Source organism: Carica papaya, chromosome 8 (genome assembly GCF_054855325.1).
Source record: "Carica papaya isolate Zhongbai chromosome 8, ASM5485532v1, whole genome shotgun sequence".
NCBI lineage: Eukaryota > Viridiplantae > Streptophyta > Magnoliopsida > Brassicales > Caricaceae > Carica > Carica papaya.
Window position 1 is genome coordinate 31511685 of NC_142316.1, and position 22919 is coordinate 31534603.

At 36.1% G+C, this 22919-nt stretch overlaps 1 protein-coding gene across 1 annotated transcript; it reads left to right on the forward strand.

Moving 5' to 3' along the window:
- The first annotated feature begins 1062 nt into the window (after positions 1-1062).
- On the forward strand, positions 1063-3814 carry LOC110822693 (transcription factor ORG2-like). Its single transcript, XM_022052867.2, has 3 exons — positions 1063-2799; positions 3096-3470; positions 3611-3814. The coding sequence occupies exons 1-3, from the start codon at positions 2464-2466 to the stop codon at positions 3698-3700; spliced, it is 801 nt and encodes a 266-aa protein (XP_021908559.2). The 5' UTR covers positions 1063-2463; the 3' UTR covers positions 3701-3814.
- Positions 3815-22919: the final 19105 nt, after the last annotated feature.

Here is a 22919-nt window from a genome sequence, read left to right on the forward strand (position 1 = left end):
CCCTAACTCCATTAATCGTTTCTTTATTTAATTTATGAATTTATTTCCATATAAGTTCTAGGTCTTTACATAAATACATATATAAATATGTAAATTTATGTTCATCTAATCAAATATATAAATATATATAGATACAATAAAATCGATATAATTAAATAAATTATATACATGTATATATAATTAAAATATAAGTACATGAATTTAATTGAATATATAAATATATATTTTTAGATAATTAAAAATATATATAAAGGGTAATTTAGTAAATAAAAAGAAAATTTTGAGGATATAATGAGAAAAAATAATCGAAACATCATAAAACCATCGAATTGATAGCTTGAAAAAATAAATAAAAAATCATGGTATTGAAAAACACGACTCAACCAGTAAAAAACGGTACCATGTATTTGGAAATGGAAACAAACAAACAAAAACAACTATGGAAAAAATCTCCTTTCAAATCAGTAGACTAACCAAGAGGGAAATACTTGAATAACTCTGATAGTTTTTGACCTTGATGATCAAGTTTTGGACTGAGATTGATGGAGGTTAAGGTGCCGCCATGGTTTACTTCTGATCCTCTATCAAGCGTCAATTGACTCTGAAAATTTGATTTGTTGATCCGGGTTAGAGGTTGCTATACGTGGAAGAAGCAACAGTGCCAAGAAAATGGAAAGAGGAAGACATGGCTGATATTTTATATGTTGTCGGAGTTATAGACACAGTTTGTTTGGGTAAAGAGCTTCGTCGGAAATTAATGTGGTAGCCTTTAACTAGGAAATGATAGGAAAATTTCTTGATAGTCGTTGACTTGAAAATAAATGGATATACCTACTTCAAATTGAGCTAACAGCCATAAATAAATAAATAAATGTGATGCTACTTTGCATATATAATAACTGATGAGAGGCCTCGTGGGGAGCAGCCCCAGCACGTGATAATCTGTTGCAAAGCCTACAGTATCCACATGCCTGCCATGCATTTCTCTTCCAATTGGCCACTTGGGACATCTCAATCATGTTATTCACGTATATATTTACATATATATACATATATCCTTGAATATAATATGTACCCAGGTGATGATCTCGTTGGCTTCAGTTTATTAATTCATAAGTGGGATATTCTGAGAATTTAAAACTTTACCCTAGGGGTATTTAGTTTGGAATTTCAACGGAAACTGAATCGAGGTTAGTCTGGTTTTATCACTTTGGTTAATTTGATTTTTTTTTTTTTTTTTGCCAACAATTCTGCTTTAACAAATTTACTATTACTTAGCGTTTGGTTCTGAAATTAGGTCATCAAAAAATTTTCACGTAAAAGAAATTATTTTAACTGAAGAGCTAAAATTTATTTGTTATTCGAAAAGATATGTAAAATCTTTACCAGTGCTCCTGCCGCCGCTTTCTTCCTCTTCATCTTCCTTGTTTCTTTTTAACAACTCAAAGAAAAGCAGCTCTAATAAGGTGTAGAACACCAACACCAACACCATTGATTCACTGTCTTTTTGTTAAAACCCAAATCCAATTAATTATATTCAGTTATTAGTCATCGATTTGATTTGATTCTTTTACTTTCGTTTGATTCTGGTTCAATTTTTTCTTACCTAATTATTCCTCTACTTTAGCCCTTCAGAGATTTCAGCCATTGATTTAATTTAGGATATTATTTTGTAATTTCTTCTTTGCCAGCAAAATTGACTTGCTCCTGATATATTTATTTCCTTTACCCAGACGGGAAGGTTATTAGGACTGAATCTTATCTTTTCATTTTTTTTTTTTTAGTTATGTCTAAGAAGCATTCTACTTTTTGTTTTAGTTGACATAAAAATCAGAACACCGTATTCAAAATTATTGATAAATTTTAAAATATAATCCTAAGAACTCTCTAAAATTTTCATTATTCTGTTTACTAAATATATTTAATACTAAAGAAAGCCATACCAGGATGATAGCCCACAGTGAGAACTGAAACCAAAAAACAAAAAAAAAAAAAAAGATAAGAACAACTTGAAGTTGTCATCCATGAGCTCATCAGCCTCTAAATTATTCTTAATATTAATTAACTTGCTATCATCTGGTTATCCCCTTGTTTTTTATTAAACAAATAAAAAGTTTCTTGCCTGGATTCTTGGCAAATAGATCAGATAGATACCCAAAATACGATTTTTAAAATGATTGTTTCACTGGTAACTTATTTTTTTTCTTTTAAATAATCTCTTATCAATTACCCAAAACGGAAACTGGTCTCAAACACACGCATGCAGGTGTTCAACACATGCACTTTCCAAATCATCAATTACAAAGACCCTTTACCTGTTCCTCACTGGATTCAATATGTCTATATATTTATATAAACTCTTGACTGTATGCATATATATATATATATATGGGGCAATACCCATTGACATAGACCCAATTAAGTTTTAAATTTCCAAGCCAATTACTTGAAAGCTAAGGAGTCATGTGTGCATTATATCCTTTTCTTCCAAATTGGAACTGGCCTTTAGCCGATCCTATAGGCCATGAAGACAACTATGTCAATTACTACAGAGATGATCAGGGAACTCTAGATTCAGTCCTCCATTTTCCCCTGTCTTCCCCGAATGTGTTCGAGCCCAAGCATTCTCCATCTTTCACCACAAATAACGTTACCAGTAGTGACAGCAATGGTGGTGTCGGAGCTAGAAAAAGCATCGCTAAAAAGCTTGACCACAACGCAAGCGAGCGTGATCGTCGCAGGAAACTTAACACACTGTTTTCTTCTCTCCGTTCACTTCTCCCCACATCTGATCAGAAGGTACACAAATTTCCTACTTAAACTATCCCGAAAAAATTTACATAATCTGAATTGTACTAAGACTAAACTGTCTAAAACTATCCCGACAAAATTCTTATTCCACGGATAATGAGTCTTTTATTTGGCGAAATTATTTTCTTTTCAAGTGGTTTAACTTTTAGTTGTCGAATAAAGTTTAGGTTTTTTGGTTGAAATTGGATAAATTAGATGATTTTGATCTTTATATGATTCACTTTTTTCAGAAACATAATAATAATATTTGTCAAATATCTAACAAATATTAATTTTTATTGCAGAAAAAATTAAGTATTCCAGCGACAGTTTCACTCGTTGTGAAATATATTCCCGAATTGAAGAAAGAAATGGAGAAGCTGGGCAAAAAGAAGGAAGAGCTTTCAAGAATAATTCAAAGGCAAAACAAGATTGATGAAGAAACTAAAAAATCAGATCATGGTGATCATGATCAGGGCAGGATAATCAACGGCTCAAAACCCTTGGTTTCAGCTAGTTGGGTAAACGATAAAGAAGTTACAGTACAGATTTCAACACTCCATGAGACTCCATTGTCAAGTATCTTGCTTTCTTTGGAGGAGGAATTTGGTCTTCTTCTACTGACTGCTTCTTCTTACCAGTCTTTTGGAGGAAGACTCTTCTGCAACTTACATCTTGAGGTATTTTCCCTTTTGCCCACTTGATTTATTTTTCAAATTATTTTCTTCAAGCAATATTTATCTATATATGTGTTAGTATATATAACGAGTGATATTTTTTATTTGTTTGTTGTTAATTTCGTTTTTATTTGTATGTACAGATGGATAGAAGTTACAAATTGGAAAGTGAAGTTTTAAGCCAGAAGCTTTTGTCAATGTACCAGAAGAATGAAAATCAAACTAGTAATTAATTTGTGTGAAATTCAGAATCTTCTGGTTAAGTATACAATTAATATGGGGGTCTGTATAACTCCATTATGTAATGAGTTCTGTACATGTCCAATCTACTCACAAATCTTATCCCATTTTTGCCATCCCAAAATTGATGCACTTCAAGAATTATGAAGCATATAAACACACGCACATAAACCTATATATATATATATAATCTAAAATTATATTAAATACATCCATAATGTTCTAAGAATAAAATCGAACAATCTTTCATTTTTCTAAAAATAAAAATATGTTAAATACATAACTGTGAGCATTATAATTAATTTAATTAGAAGATGTCTTGTAACAAGTCTTTTAATAATTAAGATAAGAAATCTTGTATTGAGTTAATATCCGACTTAATAATTCTATTATTTAAAGAATTTTTCTCTTGATTGATACTATGAAACTTCATTTTTTTTTTTAATACTTAACCATCAAATATTTTGTTCCTATTAATATCCATTGTATTCCATAGCTAAGGAATATTATTTTTATTATTATTTTTACACTCCCACGAACTACAAAATATTTTTAATTATTACCTCTTTAGTAGGATTTGATACTGAAATTTCAAGAACAAACTTAACTGAGATTGTTTTTTCAGTTCAAATCTATCAATATTTTCATTAAAAATACATTTCATTATATCATTCTCGTATTTTAATACTACACCAATATCAATTGGACCTGATTTCTTTCGAAAAAAATCATTCATATTGAATTTTCACCAACTATTCTCAAAACATATTCAACTAAAAAGTTAATCTCTCGTCTATTTTGTCTTTAAAATTACAGTATCATAATTACTAAGAGAAAGTTGACTAAATAAAACAAACATGATATTTCTTGTATTATATTAAACACATTCTAATTAAATTCATACATTCATTTTTTTAAGAATTCTATGTTCAGACACAAAATCACTATATTAATTTATAAACAGACAAACCCTAAATACTAGTAAGACAAATCTATGGATATTCTTCCATTAATCTTGTAGTTAATTTCTATGCATGGTTAAAGTATTTGTGGGTCTAATTTGGGTAATAACTAAATGTTAACTCTATAATTAATATTAGGATTATAAATAAGAATTCACTACAACAATATAACTCATATTATATTTGAGATCCCTTATCATATTCTAAAATATTCTTTTTCTGAAAAAAATAATGATTAAATATAAAATGAAAGCAAGAGTTGAAAATTCATTGTAGACTGGAATGATGAGGAATTTTTCTAATGGGTTTCTCGTATATTTGTAGAAAATATTTTCTGATTCCTTCTAGAAAGAATAACTTACATAAGTATGAATTTAATTAATTAAATTTGTGGTGGCACCGGTAGGTATACTTAGTGATAAGCACAATATTTTTTTTAATTAAATTTGATAGTCTAATAATATAATATATTTTAAAAATTAAATTAATATGACATACAAACTATATTCTCTGTTTCCTAGTATATACACTTTTAGAAATTGAAGTTATATAATGTAATATAATATTATATAATATGATATGATATTCGAGGTCATTAGATTCTCTGTGCATGCTGGTTGTCGATAAGAACAACATGATAATTACGTATACTTATATGGAGATCCAGTTAATCATATAATTATGTTAATTGTATATGTAATTATTAATTAATTAATCTTAGATTTGGAACGAGCCTACACGTGAGGTGGCCACGCATGCACGTGTTTTTAAGTGTCAAGCTTTTGTCTACCCCGCGCAAAGCCATGCACAACACATGACTTGATTAGATTATGTCTCCTGATTCCCTTCCTTTCATAGAAATCAGAAGTGACTAGTTCAAATTTTCTATTACCAAACATATAGCTCTCTCTCTCTCTCTCTCTCTCTATATATATATATATATGTATTATATGCGTGATGTCACCATTTAATATTGATTAACCCAAAAAATTATTACAAAAAAATTAATTTTCCCGAGATGGAAATCACAAGTGGCAGATAAGTTATGATCAATGATATAGACATGTCAACCTGATTTAAACTTGATTACATATATATATATATATAGTTATGTATATAGAATAAGCTTATTGCTTGTTGTGAATAACCATTTTTTATTGGTTCATCTCTTTTTATAGTGATTAAAATACTATTGTAATATGATACAATATTACGTCTTATGTAATTATATTGTACAAAGTTCTTGTGTACACGTAAATTTTAAATTTATTCCTTTTTATCTAAAAAAGTCTCACTTGAAAATGAATGTAACTTAACAAAAAAAAGAGAAAATTTTAGAAGCAATTTTCCAAACATTGTTCGAAATTTTGTACTTATAATTATATTTTAATATTTTTTGTTATAATTTGATCACTAATATTTTTTTTTTACTTTAAAATTCATTTTTTTTTATTTTTAATAAAAAATTAAAATAATTATATTTTATGTAGATGTTATAGAATTATTAAATTTAATAATTTTAATAAAAAAATCAATTAAATCAAATTTATTGTTATTGGTTTATTAAGTTAATTAATTAGTCAAAAAAATTTAATTATTTTTAAAAAAATTTAAACATACTTTCATTTATTACGAAATAAAAGAAAAATAAACATTTGAAATGAATATTTAAAATAAATGGAAAAACATTAAACATCAAACTACTAGTTATGAAAGTATATTTGATGAAAATGTAAAATGTGAGATAATTGGTGCATAGTTATTTCAAAGACTGCAACTAATATGATCATAATTTGGTTGAATTTTGAAAAGTGAAATGTTATGTATCAGAATTTGTATAATTTTAAAGACCATCTCACTTGTAAAACTTTTTATGAAAAAAATTTCTCAAACCTCAAGCAGAACTTTTTACTATTAAAGTATCATATATATATATATATATTAATGATGAGACTTGTATTTAATTATTATACTTACTTTAACAATTCAAGGACAATGTTAGGTATTGATGGTTGTAAGGTGTATGTATATATTTGTGTGTGTATGTATTGATCGACGAGTTAGCCTATCATTTCCGGAGTTCGTTTATTTTCCGAAGCCTTAAGCAAATCATGTCTGCCCTATTCCCTCCATTTTCTCCGAGCTTTGGACCATTGCTGTAATGAATTTATAAATATAATAATATAATTTTTTTATTTTTTAATTTTAATTTAATGTAAAAATAAAAAAAAAATGTGATGGAAGATAAAATTGAAAATAATTTTAAAAAAAATGGTTGAAATTTTGGATTCTGTGAGTATTTTTGAAAGAAAAATCAGAAACCGATGGTCAAAATATAATTTAAAAAAGTTTTACCACGTAAAATGCCCAGTCAGCAGTCCCGACAAACCAGGATGCGCTGCGTGACAACGGACGCTGACGTGGTGCCACGCGGGCGATCTGCGTACTCGCGATCGAGCGGCCCAGATCCGTTCCCGCGCCCACGGATGAGCTGGATGCGTTCTCTCCACAAACGCGATCGGATGGCCAGATTTAAACACGATCAGACGGTTCAGATTAAATCGCGATGAACAGTTCAAATTCACTTTCTATTTAATTACGATCAGACGATCTACATCAAACGCGGTGGATGACCCAGATTAAATGAGAACGGATATAAATAACTCCATTCACATCAAACCCTAACCCTAGCCGCCAGCCACCCTCGCCGGAGAAGAAGACCCAGCTACCGAAAAGGAGAGCCGCCGCAATCTGCTGCCGAACTGGAGCTACTTTCGACCGTCAAAAAAGGTAAAACTTTTCTTATTTGCTTGGAATTCAATTTTAAACACCTTCATGGCCAAATTAGAGTAAAAGGACCACTCGATTGGTCGAAAACTACGGGCAAAACTCGGCGGCGCCGCTATGGAGAATTTCACAAAATGCCTCTGATGAGGTCCTTCCTGATTTCTATTCGACGTAATTTTTTCACCATTATGATCATCTTTTCCTTCTCTACAGGTTGACCAAAGGAAAACACTCAACTGTAATGTGAGTCGAAGGAGCCGCTGTACCAGAGAGTCTCGCTGCTAGTGAGTTTCAATTTTTTATATTTTTTCAGCCAACCGAGGCCCCTTAACGTGTTTTCTCACAGAAATTGATGCAAAATCAGTCGAAAACAGCCTGTCCAAGTCAAACTGTCATCGCAGGCGGCGGTGCCATCGTCGGAGCACGGCAGAGCCGCCATGCTAGAATTCGAAAATTGGCCAAAATTAGACATTGAGGCTGATTTTGGATTTTTTAGAAAATTTGTAGGTACTTATAGCGCGTTTTAATTGCTGAAGAAAAATTCAGGGAACACGGGAACCGCGAGTAGATGCAGTCAACAGCTTAGTCTTTCGGACATCAAATTAAGTAAGAATCCCTCACTCCATCCTCTATTATAGAATTGAAGTTTAATTTTAAATAATATGATATTTTGTGAAACTTAGAAAATATCTATAATTAATTACGGGTCACTAATGGAGCCAGAACAAAAAATTATTCTCTGTTGATTTATTTTACAGTTTAAATGCATGATAGTATCTGATTTATCGATTTTATAGTTTGAATGCATGTATTGTTGCCTTACGTGACTATTGTTAAATTGGAAAACCGAGATATGATTGCATTCCCTTATGCATGTTTGGTTGTTTATGTGATTACGATTGATTTGAAAAATGAAGACTAAAGAAAAACAGAAAAATTATGTGATTAAGTGAATGGATGAAACGACAGCCTTACTGGATATATTGGGAGATGGTAGACGGATCGGGTACAATATGGAACCCTACTGTGAATGTTGTTTTATACTTGACAGGGTATCGAGACTTGGTAATTTAGCACTTATACCGAACCGGGTATGGGGACGATCCGTTTCACCCTTATACCGAACGAGATATTGAAGTTTAGTGGTTTGGTCCTCATACCAGATGAGGTATGTGGACGACTCTTTAATTGAAAATGTTGAAGGAAAAGGTTCATGCGTAGCGGGGACATCCCTATGAACCCTCATGGATACCGGTAGGCCGATAAAAAGAAAAATTGTTGTTTGATTTATTGAATATGGATTTATAATGTGTGCTTGTTACCAATTGCATATGGAATCATAATAAGTGCTATATTATTGTCTTTATAGGATGTTTTTACAAATCTCACTGCAGTAATTGGATAGTAAATGGTTTTGTTATTAATAAATGTATTTGTTTAATTAAGTGCTCTATTAGTTATTTTGATTCTTTACCAATCTTCATTTCTGTGTTGGTAAGTAGCGTAATATTTTTACTGGGATAATGTAGCTCATTCCTTATTTAACCATTTCAGATCAAGAAGACTAGGATCCAGAGCTCGATCCACAAGAGAGTTGTAAGTAGGATACTATTTTATTTATTTTCTGTTTATTTTCTTATTTTTTTGTATTTCTTTTAAAAGGTTAATTCCCGTAACATTATTGGGGACTTTAAGTTTATGTGTGAGATATGCAAACCTTAACTATTTATTTCGCTTCCGCACTTAAGTTATAATTTATTTCTTTAGACATTCTAAGGTCGTTACAGTTGGTATCAAAACTGCGTTCTTCGGACCCATTCCTTACACAAAACCCTTAGGAAACACCAAAAACAATGAATTGTTACCCAACCATTCCTTATGAAATGTAGGTACATATAGATTATGAGAGGAAGACCCCCACTAAACCGAGCAGCCCGGAAGGGTTCGCTTAGAGAGGATGTTGACCGGTTACTTAAGATGGTAGAGAGACTCATTACTGCCCAACAGACCCGGGAGGAAAGGAGGGAACTACCTAACCCTCCCCCGTTGCCATAGGTTGAGCCACCCCTACAGCGAGAGGATCCCGAGCCACCCGATATGACTCTGCTCCTCCACAGTACCACTTGGCACCATCATTGTATGATCTGGTGCCCCAGCCACTGCATCACCCGACACCACCACAGTACAATCCAGTGCCTCCACTGTATCATCAAGTACCACTGCAAGGCCATCCAGTCTATCTTTAGCCCAGCCCAATCCCTCATCCACGGGACTCAGCTCCTCTCATGATGGACCCAGGCTGTATACAAAGATATAAAAGACTAAATCTTTATACTTTTACAAGGGACCCTCCTTTGAACAGACCGAGTTCTAGTTATCTGAGACAGAGAAGGCCTTCAAGACTTTCGGGGTGATCCCCGAACAGAAGGTCATCTTTGCTACCTACATGCTAGTGGGAGAAGTAGACCGCTGGTGGCAACTCAAACAGACCACCTGCCCTTTCCAGTCACTTGGGACCAATTCCTGACAGACTTTCAAGCAGAGTATCTCCCAGAGCATCTCCGACATCTGAAGGAGATGAAGTTTGCACACTTGGTCCAAAAGGACATGACTGTATCAGAATATCCTTGTAAGTTCCTAGAGTTGGGTCGATATTCTTCTGCGAGCATGATGGACGAAGGCAGAAAGGCTAGAAGGTTTGAATGGGGTCTCCGTCATGAGATCAGACAGCAGTTGTTTATGCTCGAGCTTAGTACTTATTCGGTTGTTCTAGCCAAGGCACAGTTAATGGAGATGAGCTTTCACACTTTCCCTCAAGCAGCAGAGAACCTCAGGTCTTCAACCCCACACTGCAGACCAACACCTACTGTACCTGTTCAACAGAACAAGAGACCTAAACCGATGACTCAGGCTCCCCCTCAGGTTCCAGCAGTAGGACGCGGTAAGATCTGTCAACATTGTGGTAAGGATCACATGGACTGACCCTATTATCACCTCAATAACACGTCGTATATATGGTAGCGCCCAACATTATGCAAGGGAGTGCCCGAGGAACCAGAACCAGGCCAGACCTCCTATCCAGGACAAGACTTACAATCTTACTCAGCAGGATGCAGAAGCTAACTCGGACGTGGTACAAGGTATGTACACTATATGCAACCATCTTGCTCATGTCTTGATTGATACTGGTGCATCGCATTTATTTGTTTCACATGTTTTTGCATCAAAATTAGATGTATTACCTGAAAAACTTGATTATGTATTGTTTGTGTCTACTCCTAGGAGTAGGGCACTACTGGGGGTAGTTATATACATGGCCTGTGTCATAGATATAGCATATAGGAAATTGAGTGTGGACCTCATAAAAATTGACACAGGAAACTTTGATGTAATTTTAGGAATGAACTAGCTAGCAGTGTATCATGTCATTGTAGATTGTTTTAGCAAGAAGGTTGTATTCAATCCTTATAATGAGGAGTCATTTACAAATTAATAAAATCGTTTAACATTTTTTCCCTCATGACAAATTTTCTTATTATTAAGTACTTTAACCCAATTGTTTTTTCTAATTAGGCAAACCCAAGAAAAAAATTTATATTCAAGAGATTCTAGTAGTCCGAGACTTTTCAGATGTATTTTTGGTTAAACTACCTGTACTGCTAGTGGATAGAGAAGTCGAATTCATCATAGACCTTCAGTCAAGCACCCAGCCTATTTCGATTGCTCCTTACCACATAAGTCGCGTTGAGATAGAGGAACTGAGGAAATAGATAACGGAATTGTAGGACAGTGGATTCATTCGACATAGTGTGTCCCCTTGGGGTGCCAGAGTCATATTTGCAAGAAAAAGAGATGAGAAGTTGAGGTTATGTATTGATTACAGAGGTCTGAACAGGATCATGATCAAAATAAGTATCCCATCCCCAGGATCGATGACCTCTTTGATCAGTTGTAGGGTGCCCAGATCTTCTTCAAGATAGACCTGCATTCAAGTTACCATCAGGTAAAAATCAGGACAGAAGACATTCTCAAAACAGCCTTTCGAACTAAGTACGGACACTGTGAGTTCCTGGTCATGCCATTTGGACTAACCAATGCTCCAGCCATCTTCATGGACTTGATGAACAGAGTTTTCAGATAATTCCTGGATTAATTTGTCATTATATTCATCAATGATATCTTAGTCTATTCAAAGAGCATAGAGGAATACAGTCACTATCTGAGTCAAGTTTTGCAGGTTCTCAGGGAGAATAAGCTGTATACAAAGTTGAGTAAGTGTGGGTTCTGGCTTGAGCATACTACCTTCCTAAGATATATCATATCAAAGGATGGAGTGTCAGTGAATCTCGAAAAAGTTGAAGCAATGCTCGGATTAGAAAAATTAATCTCTGTTAAGGAGATCCATAGCTTTTAGGGACCACAGAGTATTACCGCAGGTTTGTAGAAGGGTTTTCTAGTCTAACTGCTCCTCTGACTCGGCTCACAAAGAAGAATGTCAAGTTTGAGTGGAACGAGAACTGTGAAAGAAGTTTTTCAGAACTAAAGAAGCGGCTGACTATTGCACATGTGTTGGCATTGCCGAGTGGATATGGTGGATATACAATTTACAGTGATGTCTCCTACCTAGGATTAAGTTATATTTTGATGCAGTATAGGAAAGTCATAGTCTATGGGTTCAGGCAGTTGAAGAATCATGAGAAAAACTACCACACCCATGACTTAGAACTTGCCGCAATTATTTACGCATTGAAGACTTGGTACCATTATTTGTATGGATGAGACTTTTCATATCTATACCGATCATAAGAGGTCGAAACACATATTCACTCAAAAAGATTCTAAAATGCATCGGAAAAAGTAGATAGAACTCCTCAAAGACTATGATTGTGATATCATGTATCACCCAGGTAAAGGCAACGTGGTAGCTGACGCACTCAGTAGGAAAAACGTAGGTACATTAGCTCATTTGATGGTTTCAGAATGTAGGCAGATCGGGACCGCACAACAGGTACGGTTTCAGGACCCGAAGAAAGTCACATATTTGGGCCACCTGACTATTCAGCTGGAGTTAATCCAGAGAATAAAAGAAGGTCAGTCCACCGATTCCACTCTAGCAGCCATCAAGAAAGATGCTGAACAGGGAGTTAACTCAGAATTACAAGTCTCTGCCGATGGGTTACTCAGATTTTAAGACATAATATGTGTTTCAGGTGACAATGAGTTGAAAATGGACATCATGACAGAGGCCCATAACTCAAAATTTTCCATATATCCCATAAGTACTAAGATGTATCAAAGTATACGACTCCGATTTTGGTGAAACAGAATGAAAAGAGATATACCTGACCTTATTTCTAAGTGTTTGGTATGTCAGCAGGTCAATGTAGAACATCAACACTCAGGTGGGCTACTTCAGCAATTACCAATTCCGGAGTGGAAGTGAGAACATATCACCATGGATTTTGTGACAGGATTGCCTAAGGCACGCTCAGGACATGATGTCATCTAGGTAATTATTGACCGACTTACCAAGTGTTCCCACTTCTTGGCCATCAGGATGACGGATTCCTTGGACAAGTTGGCAAGAATGTACATCCGGAAAATAGTCAGATTATATGGAGTATTAGTGATAGTAGTGTTCGACAGGGACCCCAAGTTCACTTCTCGATTCTGGTCGAGCTTTCAGCAAGTCATGGGAACGAAACTGTCCCTTAGTATTACATTCCACTCTTAAACCGATGGACAATCAGAAAGGACGATCCGCACACTTGAGGATATGCTTCAATATTGTGTTCTTGATTTTGGGGGCCATTGGGATGACATCTACCCTTGATAGAGTTCGCCTATAACAACATCTATCAAGCAAGTATTGACATGCCTCCGTATAAGGCATTGTATGGCCGCCCATTCAGATCGCCGATCTGTTGGGAAGAAGTGGATGGTAAAAAATTGTTCGATCTAGACCTTGTAGAGGAGACAACAACCAAAATAGTTAAGATCACAAAGAACATTTTGATGGCTCAGAGTAGGCAGAAGAGTTATGTGGACACCCGGATGAGGGATTTTGAATTTGAGAAAGGCGATCTAGTGTTCCTTGAAGTCACTCATTTCAATAAAATCAGTAAGTTTTGTAAGAGAAGAAAACTAAGTCCCCAGTTTATTGGGCCATTCGAGATTTTAGAAAGAATTGGTACAGTCGCCTATAAACTAGCTCTGCCTCCAGAACTTTTCAATGTTCATAATGTGTTTCATGTATCCATGCTATCAATCCTCTTCCCGCTGAGCCTCCTTTCTTCTCGGTCCATAGAGACAAAATGTAGGACTAGTGCCAATAGTTAATCATGGAAGAAAGGACTCATTGAGCTGAGATCACTAACTAATACTAATCTAATACTAATAGAATAGAAAATACTAATATAATAGAAAAGAACTGTCTTTTCTGTATACTTTTTCCGATTCCGTTGCTACTGCGGGCTTTACACAATCGATCGGATCATATAGATATCCCTTCAACACAACATAGGTCGTCGAAAGGATCTCGGAGACCCAACAACGCACAAAAGCCAGGATTTTTTAGAAAATGGATTCCTATTCGAAGAGTGCATAACCGCATGGATAAGCTCACACTAACCCGTCAATTTGGGATCCAATTCGGGATTTTCCTTGAGGGGTATCGGTAAGGAATTGGAATGTAATAATATCGATTCATAATCGATTCATATAGATACAGAAGCAAGTACAATCTAACTCCTCTCACGTCTTGGTCCACGAGTCTCTTTCACTTTAAGAGGATCTGTCCTACAATGAAGTACTGGTTGGTATTGTGAACCGAAAGAGCAGATTACTCTACAACCAAAAAATTTTCTTTGTTAAGGTCATGTGGCAGAATTACACACCGAGAGAGGCACATGGGAGGTAGAATCAGACTTCAGAGCCAAGAACCCCCAGTTGTTTGATTGAGAGTGAGAGAGATAAATTTGAAGGACCAAATTTCTTTTAAGGGAGGGAGAGTTGTAATGCTCAAATTAATTTAATTATAAATATAATTTTTTAATTTTAATTTAGTATAAAAATGAAGGAAATGTGATGGAGGATGAAATTGAAAACAATTTTGGAAAAAAGATGTGAAAATTTGGGTTCTAGAGTATTTTTGAAAGAAAAATCAGAAATCGGGGTCAAAATATAATTTAGAAATTTTTTACCACGTAGGATGCCCAGTCAGCAACCCTGACGAACCAGGACGCGCCGCGTGGCAACGGACGCTGACGTGGTGCCATGCGAAAGGCCACGCTGGCGATCCACGTGCCGGCGATCGAATGACCCAAATATGTTCTCACGCGCATGGACGGCCTGGATGCGTTCCCTCCCCAAATGCGATTAGACGACCAGATTTGAATGCGATCAGACGGTCCATATTAAATCGCGATAAACGGCTCAGGTTCACTCTCTATTTAATAGCGATCATATGGTACAGATCAAACGTGATAGACGGACCATATTAAATAAGGACGAATATAAATAACCCCTTTTACACCAAACCCTAACCCTAGCCGCCAGCTACGCTCGCTGGAGAAAAAGACCCAGTCGTCGGGAAGAAGACCGCTGCCACTTGTTGTCGCGTTGGAGGTACTTCTGACTGCCAAAAAAAGTAAAAGTTTTTTCATTTACTTGGAATTCAATTTTAAACACCCCCATGACCAAATTAGAGTAAAATGACCAGCTGATTGGTCGAAAATCACATGTAACGTCCGGCGGGCTGCCACAAAAAATTTCACAAAATGCTTCCAATGAAACCCTTTCTGATTCCCGTTCGACGTAATTTTTCCACCATTGTGATCACCGTTTTCTTCTCTACAGGTTGACCAAAGTAAAACACTCAAACATGACGTGAGCTAGAGGAGCTGTCGCACCGGAGAGCCCCGTCGCTGGTGAGTTTCAATTTTTTTTTATTTTGTAGGCCAACCGAGGCCCCTTAACATATTTTCTCATAAGGATCGATGCAAAATCGACCAAAAATAGCCGACTCGAGGTGGACTACCGCCGCGGGCAGCGGCGCCATCACTGGAGCATGGCGGAGCCGCCGTGCCGAAATTCTAAAATTAGCCAAAATTGGACTCTGAGGCTGATTTTGATTTTTTTGGAATATTTGTAGGTACTTATAGCGCGTTTTAATTCATGAAAAAAAATTTAGGGAACTCAGGGACCGCTAGTAGGTGCAATCAACAGTTTAGTCTTTCGGGCATCAAATTGAGTAAGAATCTCTCACCCTATCTTCTGTTATGGAATTAAAGTTTAATTTTAAATAATATGATATTTTGTGAAACTTAAAAAATATCTATAATTAATTACGGGTCACTAATGGAGGCAGAACTGAAAATTGTTCCCTGTTAATTTTTATTGATTTATTTTACAGTTTAAATGCATGATAATATTTGATTTATCTATTTTAGGGTTTGAATGCATGTATTACTGTCTTACGTGACTACTGTTAAATCGAAAAATCGAGATATGATTGCATTCCCTTATGCATGTTTATTTGTTTATGTAATTACGGTTGATTTGGAAAATGGAGACTAAAGGAAAACGAAAAAATTATATGATTAAGTGAATGAATGAAACGGCAGCCTTACTAGATATCCTGAGAGATGGTGGACGAACCGGGTACAATAGGAAATTCTACCGTGAACGTTGTCTCATACCGGATGGGGTAATAAGACTTGGTAATTTGGCGCTCATACTGGACGAGGTATGAGGATGACCCGTTTCACCCTCATATCGGACGGAGTATTGAGGTTTAGTAGTTTGGCGCTCATACCGGACGAGGTATGAGGACGACCCTTTAATTAAGAATGTTGAAGGAAAATGTTCACACGTAGCGGAGACATCCCTATGAACTCTCATGGATATTAGTATGCTGATAAAAGGAAAGGCTGTCATGTGATTTATTGAATATTGATTTATAATGTGTGCCTGTTACCAATTGCATATGGAATCATAATAAGTGCTATGTTATTGTCCCTATAGGTTACTTTTATAAATCTCGTCGCAGTAAGTGGATAGTAAATGATTTTATTATTAATAAATATATTTGTTCAATTAAGTGCTCCATTAGTTGTTTTGATTTTCTATCAACCTTCATTTCCGTGTCAGTGAGTAGTGTGATATTCTTACTGAACTAGTGTAGCTCATTTCTTATTTAAGCATTTCAAATCAAGATGACCAAGATTTAGAGCTCAATCCACAAAAAGGTTGCGAGTAGAATAGTAGTTTTATTTATTACAATTAGAAACTTCTATCACAATTCTCGTGAGCGCATTCGTCATGAGAAAATTAATCGTCTTTATTCCAAACTTCAATCATTGTTGCCTTTATCTAATCGACAGGTATATATTCAATCACTATATATGATGATATTTTTTTCCTTTAAAAAATACAATTATGATGGAGTATACGTATTAAAATTATATATTACAGATTATTAAATTAATTCGTATATTTTGATATTTATTACAATTTGATTTTTAATATTTTGATCCCTAATATTTTGTATTTGTTTTAAATATTCAATTTTTTTTCTTCTTTTCAAGAAAAAAATAATTTAAACTTAAATGTAAATTTAAGAGAGTGATTTATTGGTTAAGTAATAATTCACATATACACTACACTATATCTGTGTATCTATATAAATATGTATATGTATATATTAGAAGATTATGTTTACTGGTGTAATCTAATCAACTTAATTATGCTTGTTATCACAGAATAAATTAAGTATTCCAGCTACAGTTTCCCACATGTTGAAATATATACCAGCAGAACTACAACAAGAAATCGAGAGACTAACTCGAAGGAAGCAAGAGCTTGTTTCCAAAATCAATTCGAGGAAAACTGGTGTTGCTATCGATAATCACGAATCAAAAACAGCACAAACAACGAATGCAATAGCTAAGAGTAGTTCGATCTCAGCGAGTCGATTCAGTGACACGGAAATCATTATTCAAATTTCTATCTTTGACATCTATTATGATGGATCATATGCATTATCCAGAGTTTTACTTAGTTTAGAAGAAGATGGTCTTCTTTTTCTATATGTTTCTTCTTTCCAGTTCCAGTTTGGAGTAACTTTTTACATTTGAATTTAGAGGTACGTTTCTCTTAATAATATGAAATTTATTACAATGTATTATAAATAATGAAAATGGGCCTTTTACTAAAAGATTAGGCTAAGTTTAGTTATATAAATTTGTTATTTTTTTTATTTTAAAAATAAAAATTGTATACTATTTCAGGGTCAAATTACTAATATGTTTATATGCACAAAATATTTTTAATTTTTTAACATGAAAATCAAATAAGGTTTTTGGAAAAATAATATTAGAAACTATAACATAAATTTAAAATAAATAAAAATTTCAACTTTCAATTTTTTTTTTAATTGTTTAATAACTACACATGCTTTTACATGTAAAAATATGAGATTTAAATACAGAATTAAAATATCCTTCTACCAGTAAGATCTTAAGTTTATGTTTTAGAACAAATGAATTTTATTTGTGAAATTTATTTAGAAATTCAAATAGAAAAAGAAAAATTTTTTAGAAACTGGGAAAAAAATAAGCTTTGAAATTTAATTATTTTCAAAATACTTTGGTAATACAGAATTCTCATTTATCCTTCTTCTTATTATTATTATTATTATTATTATTATTATTATTATTTAACATGTGTTTTATTTATTTTATGGTAAACAGGTGGAAGAACCCTTTAGGTTGGATAACAAAGTTTTGAATGAGAAGCTTGGTTTTTTGTACGAGAAGAACATGTTGTAAATTCGATCAATTTATAACATCCGCAATTTTACATAACCAATGAAGTTGGTTGGTGATTATGTAACACCCAAAATTTTTATTTTTATTTTATTTTCATTTTTATTAGAATTTTATTTAATTTTATTCTATTTTAATAATTAATTTATAAAGTTTTAATTTAATTTAATAGAAAATAATAATAATAATAATATAGGGTAAAATTATTTTTGGGATTTAATTGAAATTAATTTCAGGAAAAAAAATGTGAAAATTTAGATTCTGAGGGTGTTTTTGAAAAAAAAATTGAAAACCAGGGATGAAAACGTAATTTAAAAAAATAGTGCCACGTCAACAGCCCAGTTAGCAACCTCTGGCAACCAGGACACGCCGTGTGGCAGGGACGCTGACGCGGGAAGCCACGCGGGACAGAGACACATGGGCGATCCGCATGCGCGCAATCGGACGGCCCAGATCCGTTCCTGTGCGCACGGACGGCCCAGATCTCACGCGTGCGGACGGCTCGGATTTGATCACGCACGGACAACCCAAATCACATCGCGATGGACAGTCCATATTTAATTCTAATTTAATCGCGATCGGACGGCCCAAATTAAATCATGATGGACGACTCAGATTAAAAGGGGAAAGTTATAAATAATCGCATCCACACCCAACCCCAAACCCTAGCCGCCAGAACCCTCGCCGGAGAAGATAACCCAGCCACCGGAGGAATCGGCCGCCGCACTGGAGGATTTTCTGGCCGCCAAACGAGGTAAAATTTCTCCCCTTGGCTCATTTTTCGATGCTGAACACCCATGTGGCCAAATCAGAGCCAAACCACCGGTCGATTGGCTGAAAAACATCGCCGAAGTCCAGTAGCACCGCCGCAGGTTTTCTCAGTTTTTGCCTCCGATGAGGCCCTTCCCGGTTCCCGTTCCATGTAATTTTTATACCACTGTGACCACCGTCCTTTTTTCTACAGGTTGACCAGAACAAAACACCAAATCGCAACTCGCGCCGGAGGAGCCACCGTACCCGAGAGCTTCTCTGTCGGTAAGTCTCGATTTTTTTGAATTTTTTGGCCCACAGAGGGCCCTAGGGGTGTTTTATCATAGGAACCAATGCAAGTTTGGCCGAATTCGGCCGAAAACGGCCAACCCGAGGCGAATCGCCACCGTGCCAGAATTTCAAAATTGGCCGAAAGGGCCCTGGGTCTGATTTGGGATTTTTTGGGGATATGTGCAGGTACCGGAAGTGTGTTTCAGTTTCTGAAAAAAAATTCAGGGAATGTAGGGACTGTTCGTAGGTGCAGTGAGAACCCGATTTCAGACTCCGAAACAAGTAAGGATCTCTCACCCTATTTCCTATTACGGCATTAAAGCTTAATAAATGATAAAATGGTATGTTGTGAATTAATAGATATGTATAATTAACTAAGGTTGCTAATGGAGCCCGAATCTGATGTATTTTTCGGCCAGTACTAGTTGGCGGAGACAGAGAAGGCTTTTAAGACCTCAGGAGTGGTTTCTGAGCAGAGGGTTGCTCTTGCTTCCTACATGCTGGTGGGGGAAGCAGATCGTTGGTGGGAGCTCAAACAGACCACCTTGCCTACGCCAGTCACTTGGGAGCAGTTCTTAGCAGTCTTTCATGCGGAGTACCTCCCCGAGCAAATCCAACATTTAAAGGAGACAGAGTTTGTTCAGTTGGTCTAGGGAAACATGACGGCGTCGGAATATGCTCGTAAATTCCTAGAGTTGGCCGATACTCCCTAGAGACATTGATGGATGAGGGCAGAAAGGCTAGGAGGTTCCAGTGGGGCCTCCACCCAGAGATCAAGCGGCACTTATTGGTACTAGAGCTCAAGACATATTCAGCCATTCTAGCGAAGGTGTAGATCGTGAAGAGGAGTTTCAACACCCTTTTCCAGTCAGCAGGGAGTCACAGGCCCTCAGCTCCACCCCACAGACCAGCACCTACTGCGCCTGTCCAACAAAATAAGAGGCCCATACCGGCAATCCAGGCTCCTCCTCAGGCTCCAGGGGCAGCATATGGCAAGATCTGTCAATACTGCGGCAGGGATCACGGGGACCGACCATGCTATCGCCTCAACAACACTTGTCGCATATGTGGTAGTGCCCAAGGAACCAGAACCAAAGAAGACCTCCTTTTCAGGGCAGAGTTTACAACCTCACACAGCAGGATGCCGATGCTGACCCGGACGTGGTACAAGGTATGTACACTATCTGTGACCATATTGCTCATATTTTATTTGACACAGGTGCATCGCATTCATTTGTTTTACATGTTTTTGCATCCAAACTTAATGTATCACTTGATAAACTTAATTCAGTGTTGTTTGTGTCTACTGTTGGGGGTGAAACACTGTTAGGAGAAATTGTCTATAGGGCTTATGCCGTGAAGATAGAAAATAAGAAACTGAGTGTAGACCTAATAGGGTTAGACATGGGGAGATTTTGATGTAATTTTAGGGATGGATTGGCTAGCGGCGTATCACGCCACCATAGATTGCTTTAACAAGAAGGTTGTATTTAATCCTCCTAATGAGGAGCCATTTACAAATTAATAAAATCATTTGATACTTATTCCTTGATGGCAAGTTTTCTTAATTTTCAAGTACTTTGACCTTGCTATTTTCTCTAACTAGGCAAGTCCAAGAAAAAAATTTGTATTCAAGAAATTCCGGTAGTCGGAGACTTTCCAGATGTATTTCCGGACGAACTGCCCGGACTGCCAGTGGACAGGGAAGTTGAGTTCACTATAGATATAACGATTCCGGAAATTTAAAATGAAATATGTGTATTAAAAATGTCAAATGCGGAAGCGAAGTCAAAATTTCGATCAACATCCCTTACACTAAAACCAAAAACGTGCTCAAAATATAAAAGATCAAACTAACTAAAAGAGAAACTCGAAGGTAAAAGCTATGAATATGACTATGGAGTCTTTAGGCGTCCCCTTCGTCGTCTTCCTGCGGAACGGGCTCGGGAACAATGTCTTCCTGATCTGAAATGATTAAATAAGGAATGAGTTACACTAACCCAGTAAAGACATCACGATATCTCACCGTCACGGAGGTAAAGGTGGGTAGAAAACACAAAAAGACCAATGGAGCATAATTTACGACAAATCCTTTTATCAATAATAAAACCTTTACCATCCACTTACCTCGGTGAAATTCATAAAACAATATACGAAAGCAATAACATTATCATCATCATGAAATCATATAAACTGTATAACATAATACTTATCATGCCTTTTGTAATTCAATCATTACACAACATATTTTTCCTCTTTTACCAGCCTACTAGTTTCCATGGGGATCCATAGGGGTCCCGCTACCCGTGAACCCTTAACACTTGTAATCAGAGTCCAGGGCCGTCCCCATACCCCGTCCGGTATGGGCGCCAAAACTATAAACCTCAATACCCCGTCCGGTATGAGGGTGAAACGGGCCGTCCCCATACCCCATCCGGTATGGGCGCCAAAACACATAGGGTCTCCATACCCCGTCCGGTATGAGAGACCACAATCCCGGTAGGGTTCCCTACGGACCCGGTCCGTCCACCATCTCCCAAGATATCTAGTCAAGCTGATCACATTATACAATTATCAATTTACATAACCTTTCATTCCCCTTTTCCTCAGTCAGCATCATCAATTCACACACAAACAAGCAACACAGTAATTTATGCCAAACAAGACAACATACAGCATTGGTTTCTCAGTCATTCAACCCACAATCAATAAAACAGTAAAATATGCACACGAAACTATGAAATGAAAACATCAGACCTCATACTGCATTTAAAACTGTAAAATAGGCCAAATAACAGTTAACCGACAAACACACTAGACTCGGGCTCCATTAGCGACCTTAAGCAATTTCACACATTCGTTGATTCAAGAAATACCGTTTTATCATTATTGAACTTTAATACCGTGATAGAAAATAGGGTGAGGGGTCCTTACTCGTTTCGGGATCCGAACACAGCTCCACAGTGCGCCTACAGGCTGTCCCTAATTTTCTCTGAATTTTTTCCGGGGAACTGAAACGCACTACTGGTACCTGCACGTGTTCCAAAAAATGCCCAAATTGTTTGGGCGTTACAATAGACCTACAACCAGGCACTCAGCCCATTTCGGTTGCCCCTTACCGCATGAGCTGCGTTGAGATGGAAGAGCTGAGGAAACAGATCACTGAGTTGGAAGACAGTGGTTTTATTAGACACAGTGTGTCTCCTTGGGGGTCTGGAGTCACGTTTTCCAGAAAGGGAGATGGAACGTTGAGACTGTGTATTGATTACAGATGATTGAACAAGGTTACAATCAAGAACAAATATCCCCTTCCCAGAATTGAAGATCTCTTCGATCAGCTGCAGGGTGCGCAGGTCTTCTCCAAAATAGACCTGCGATCAGGTTACCATCAGGAGAAAATAAGAACAGAAGACATCTCCAAAACGGCCTTTCGAACTAGGTACGAACACTATGAGTTCCTAATCATGCCATTTGGGCTAACCAACACCCCGACCATCTTTATGGACCTGATGAACAGGTCTTCAGAGAATTCTTGGATCAATTTGTTATTGTGTTCATTGATGACATCTTGGTATACTCAAAAAGTAGAGAAGAGC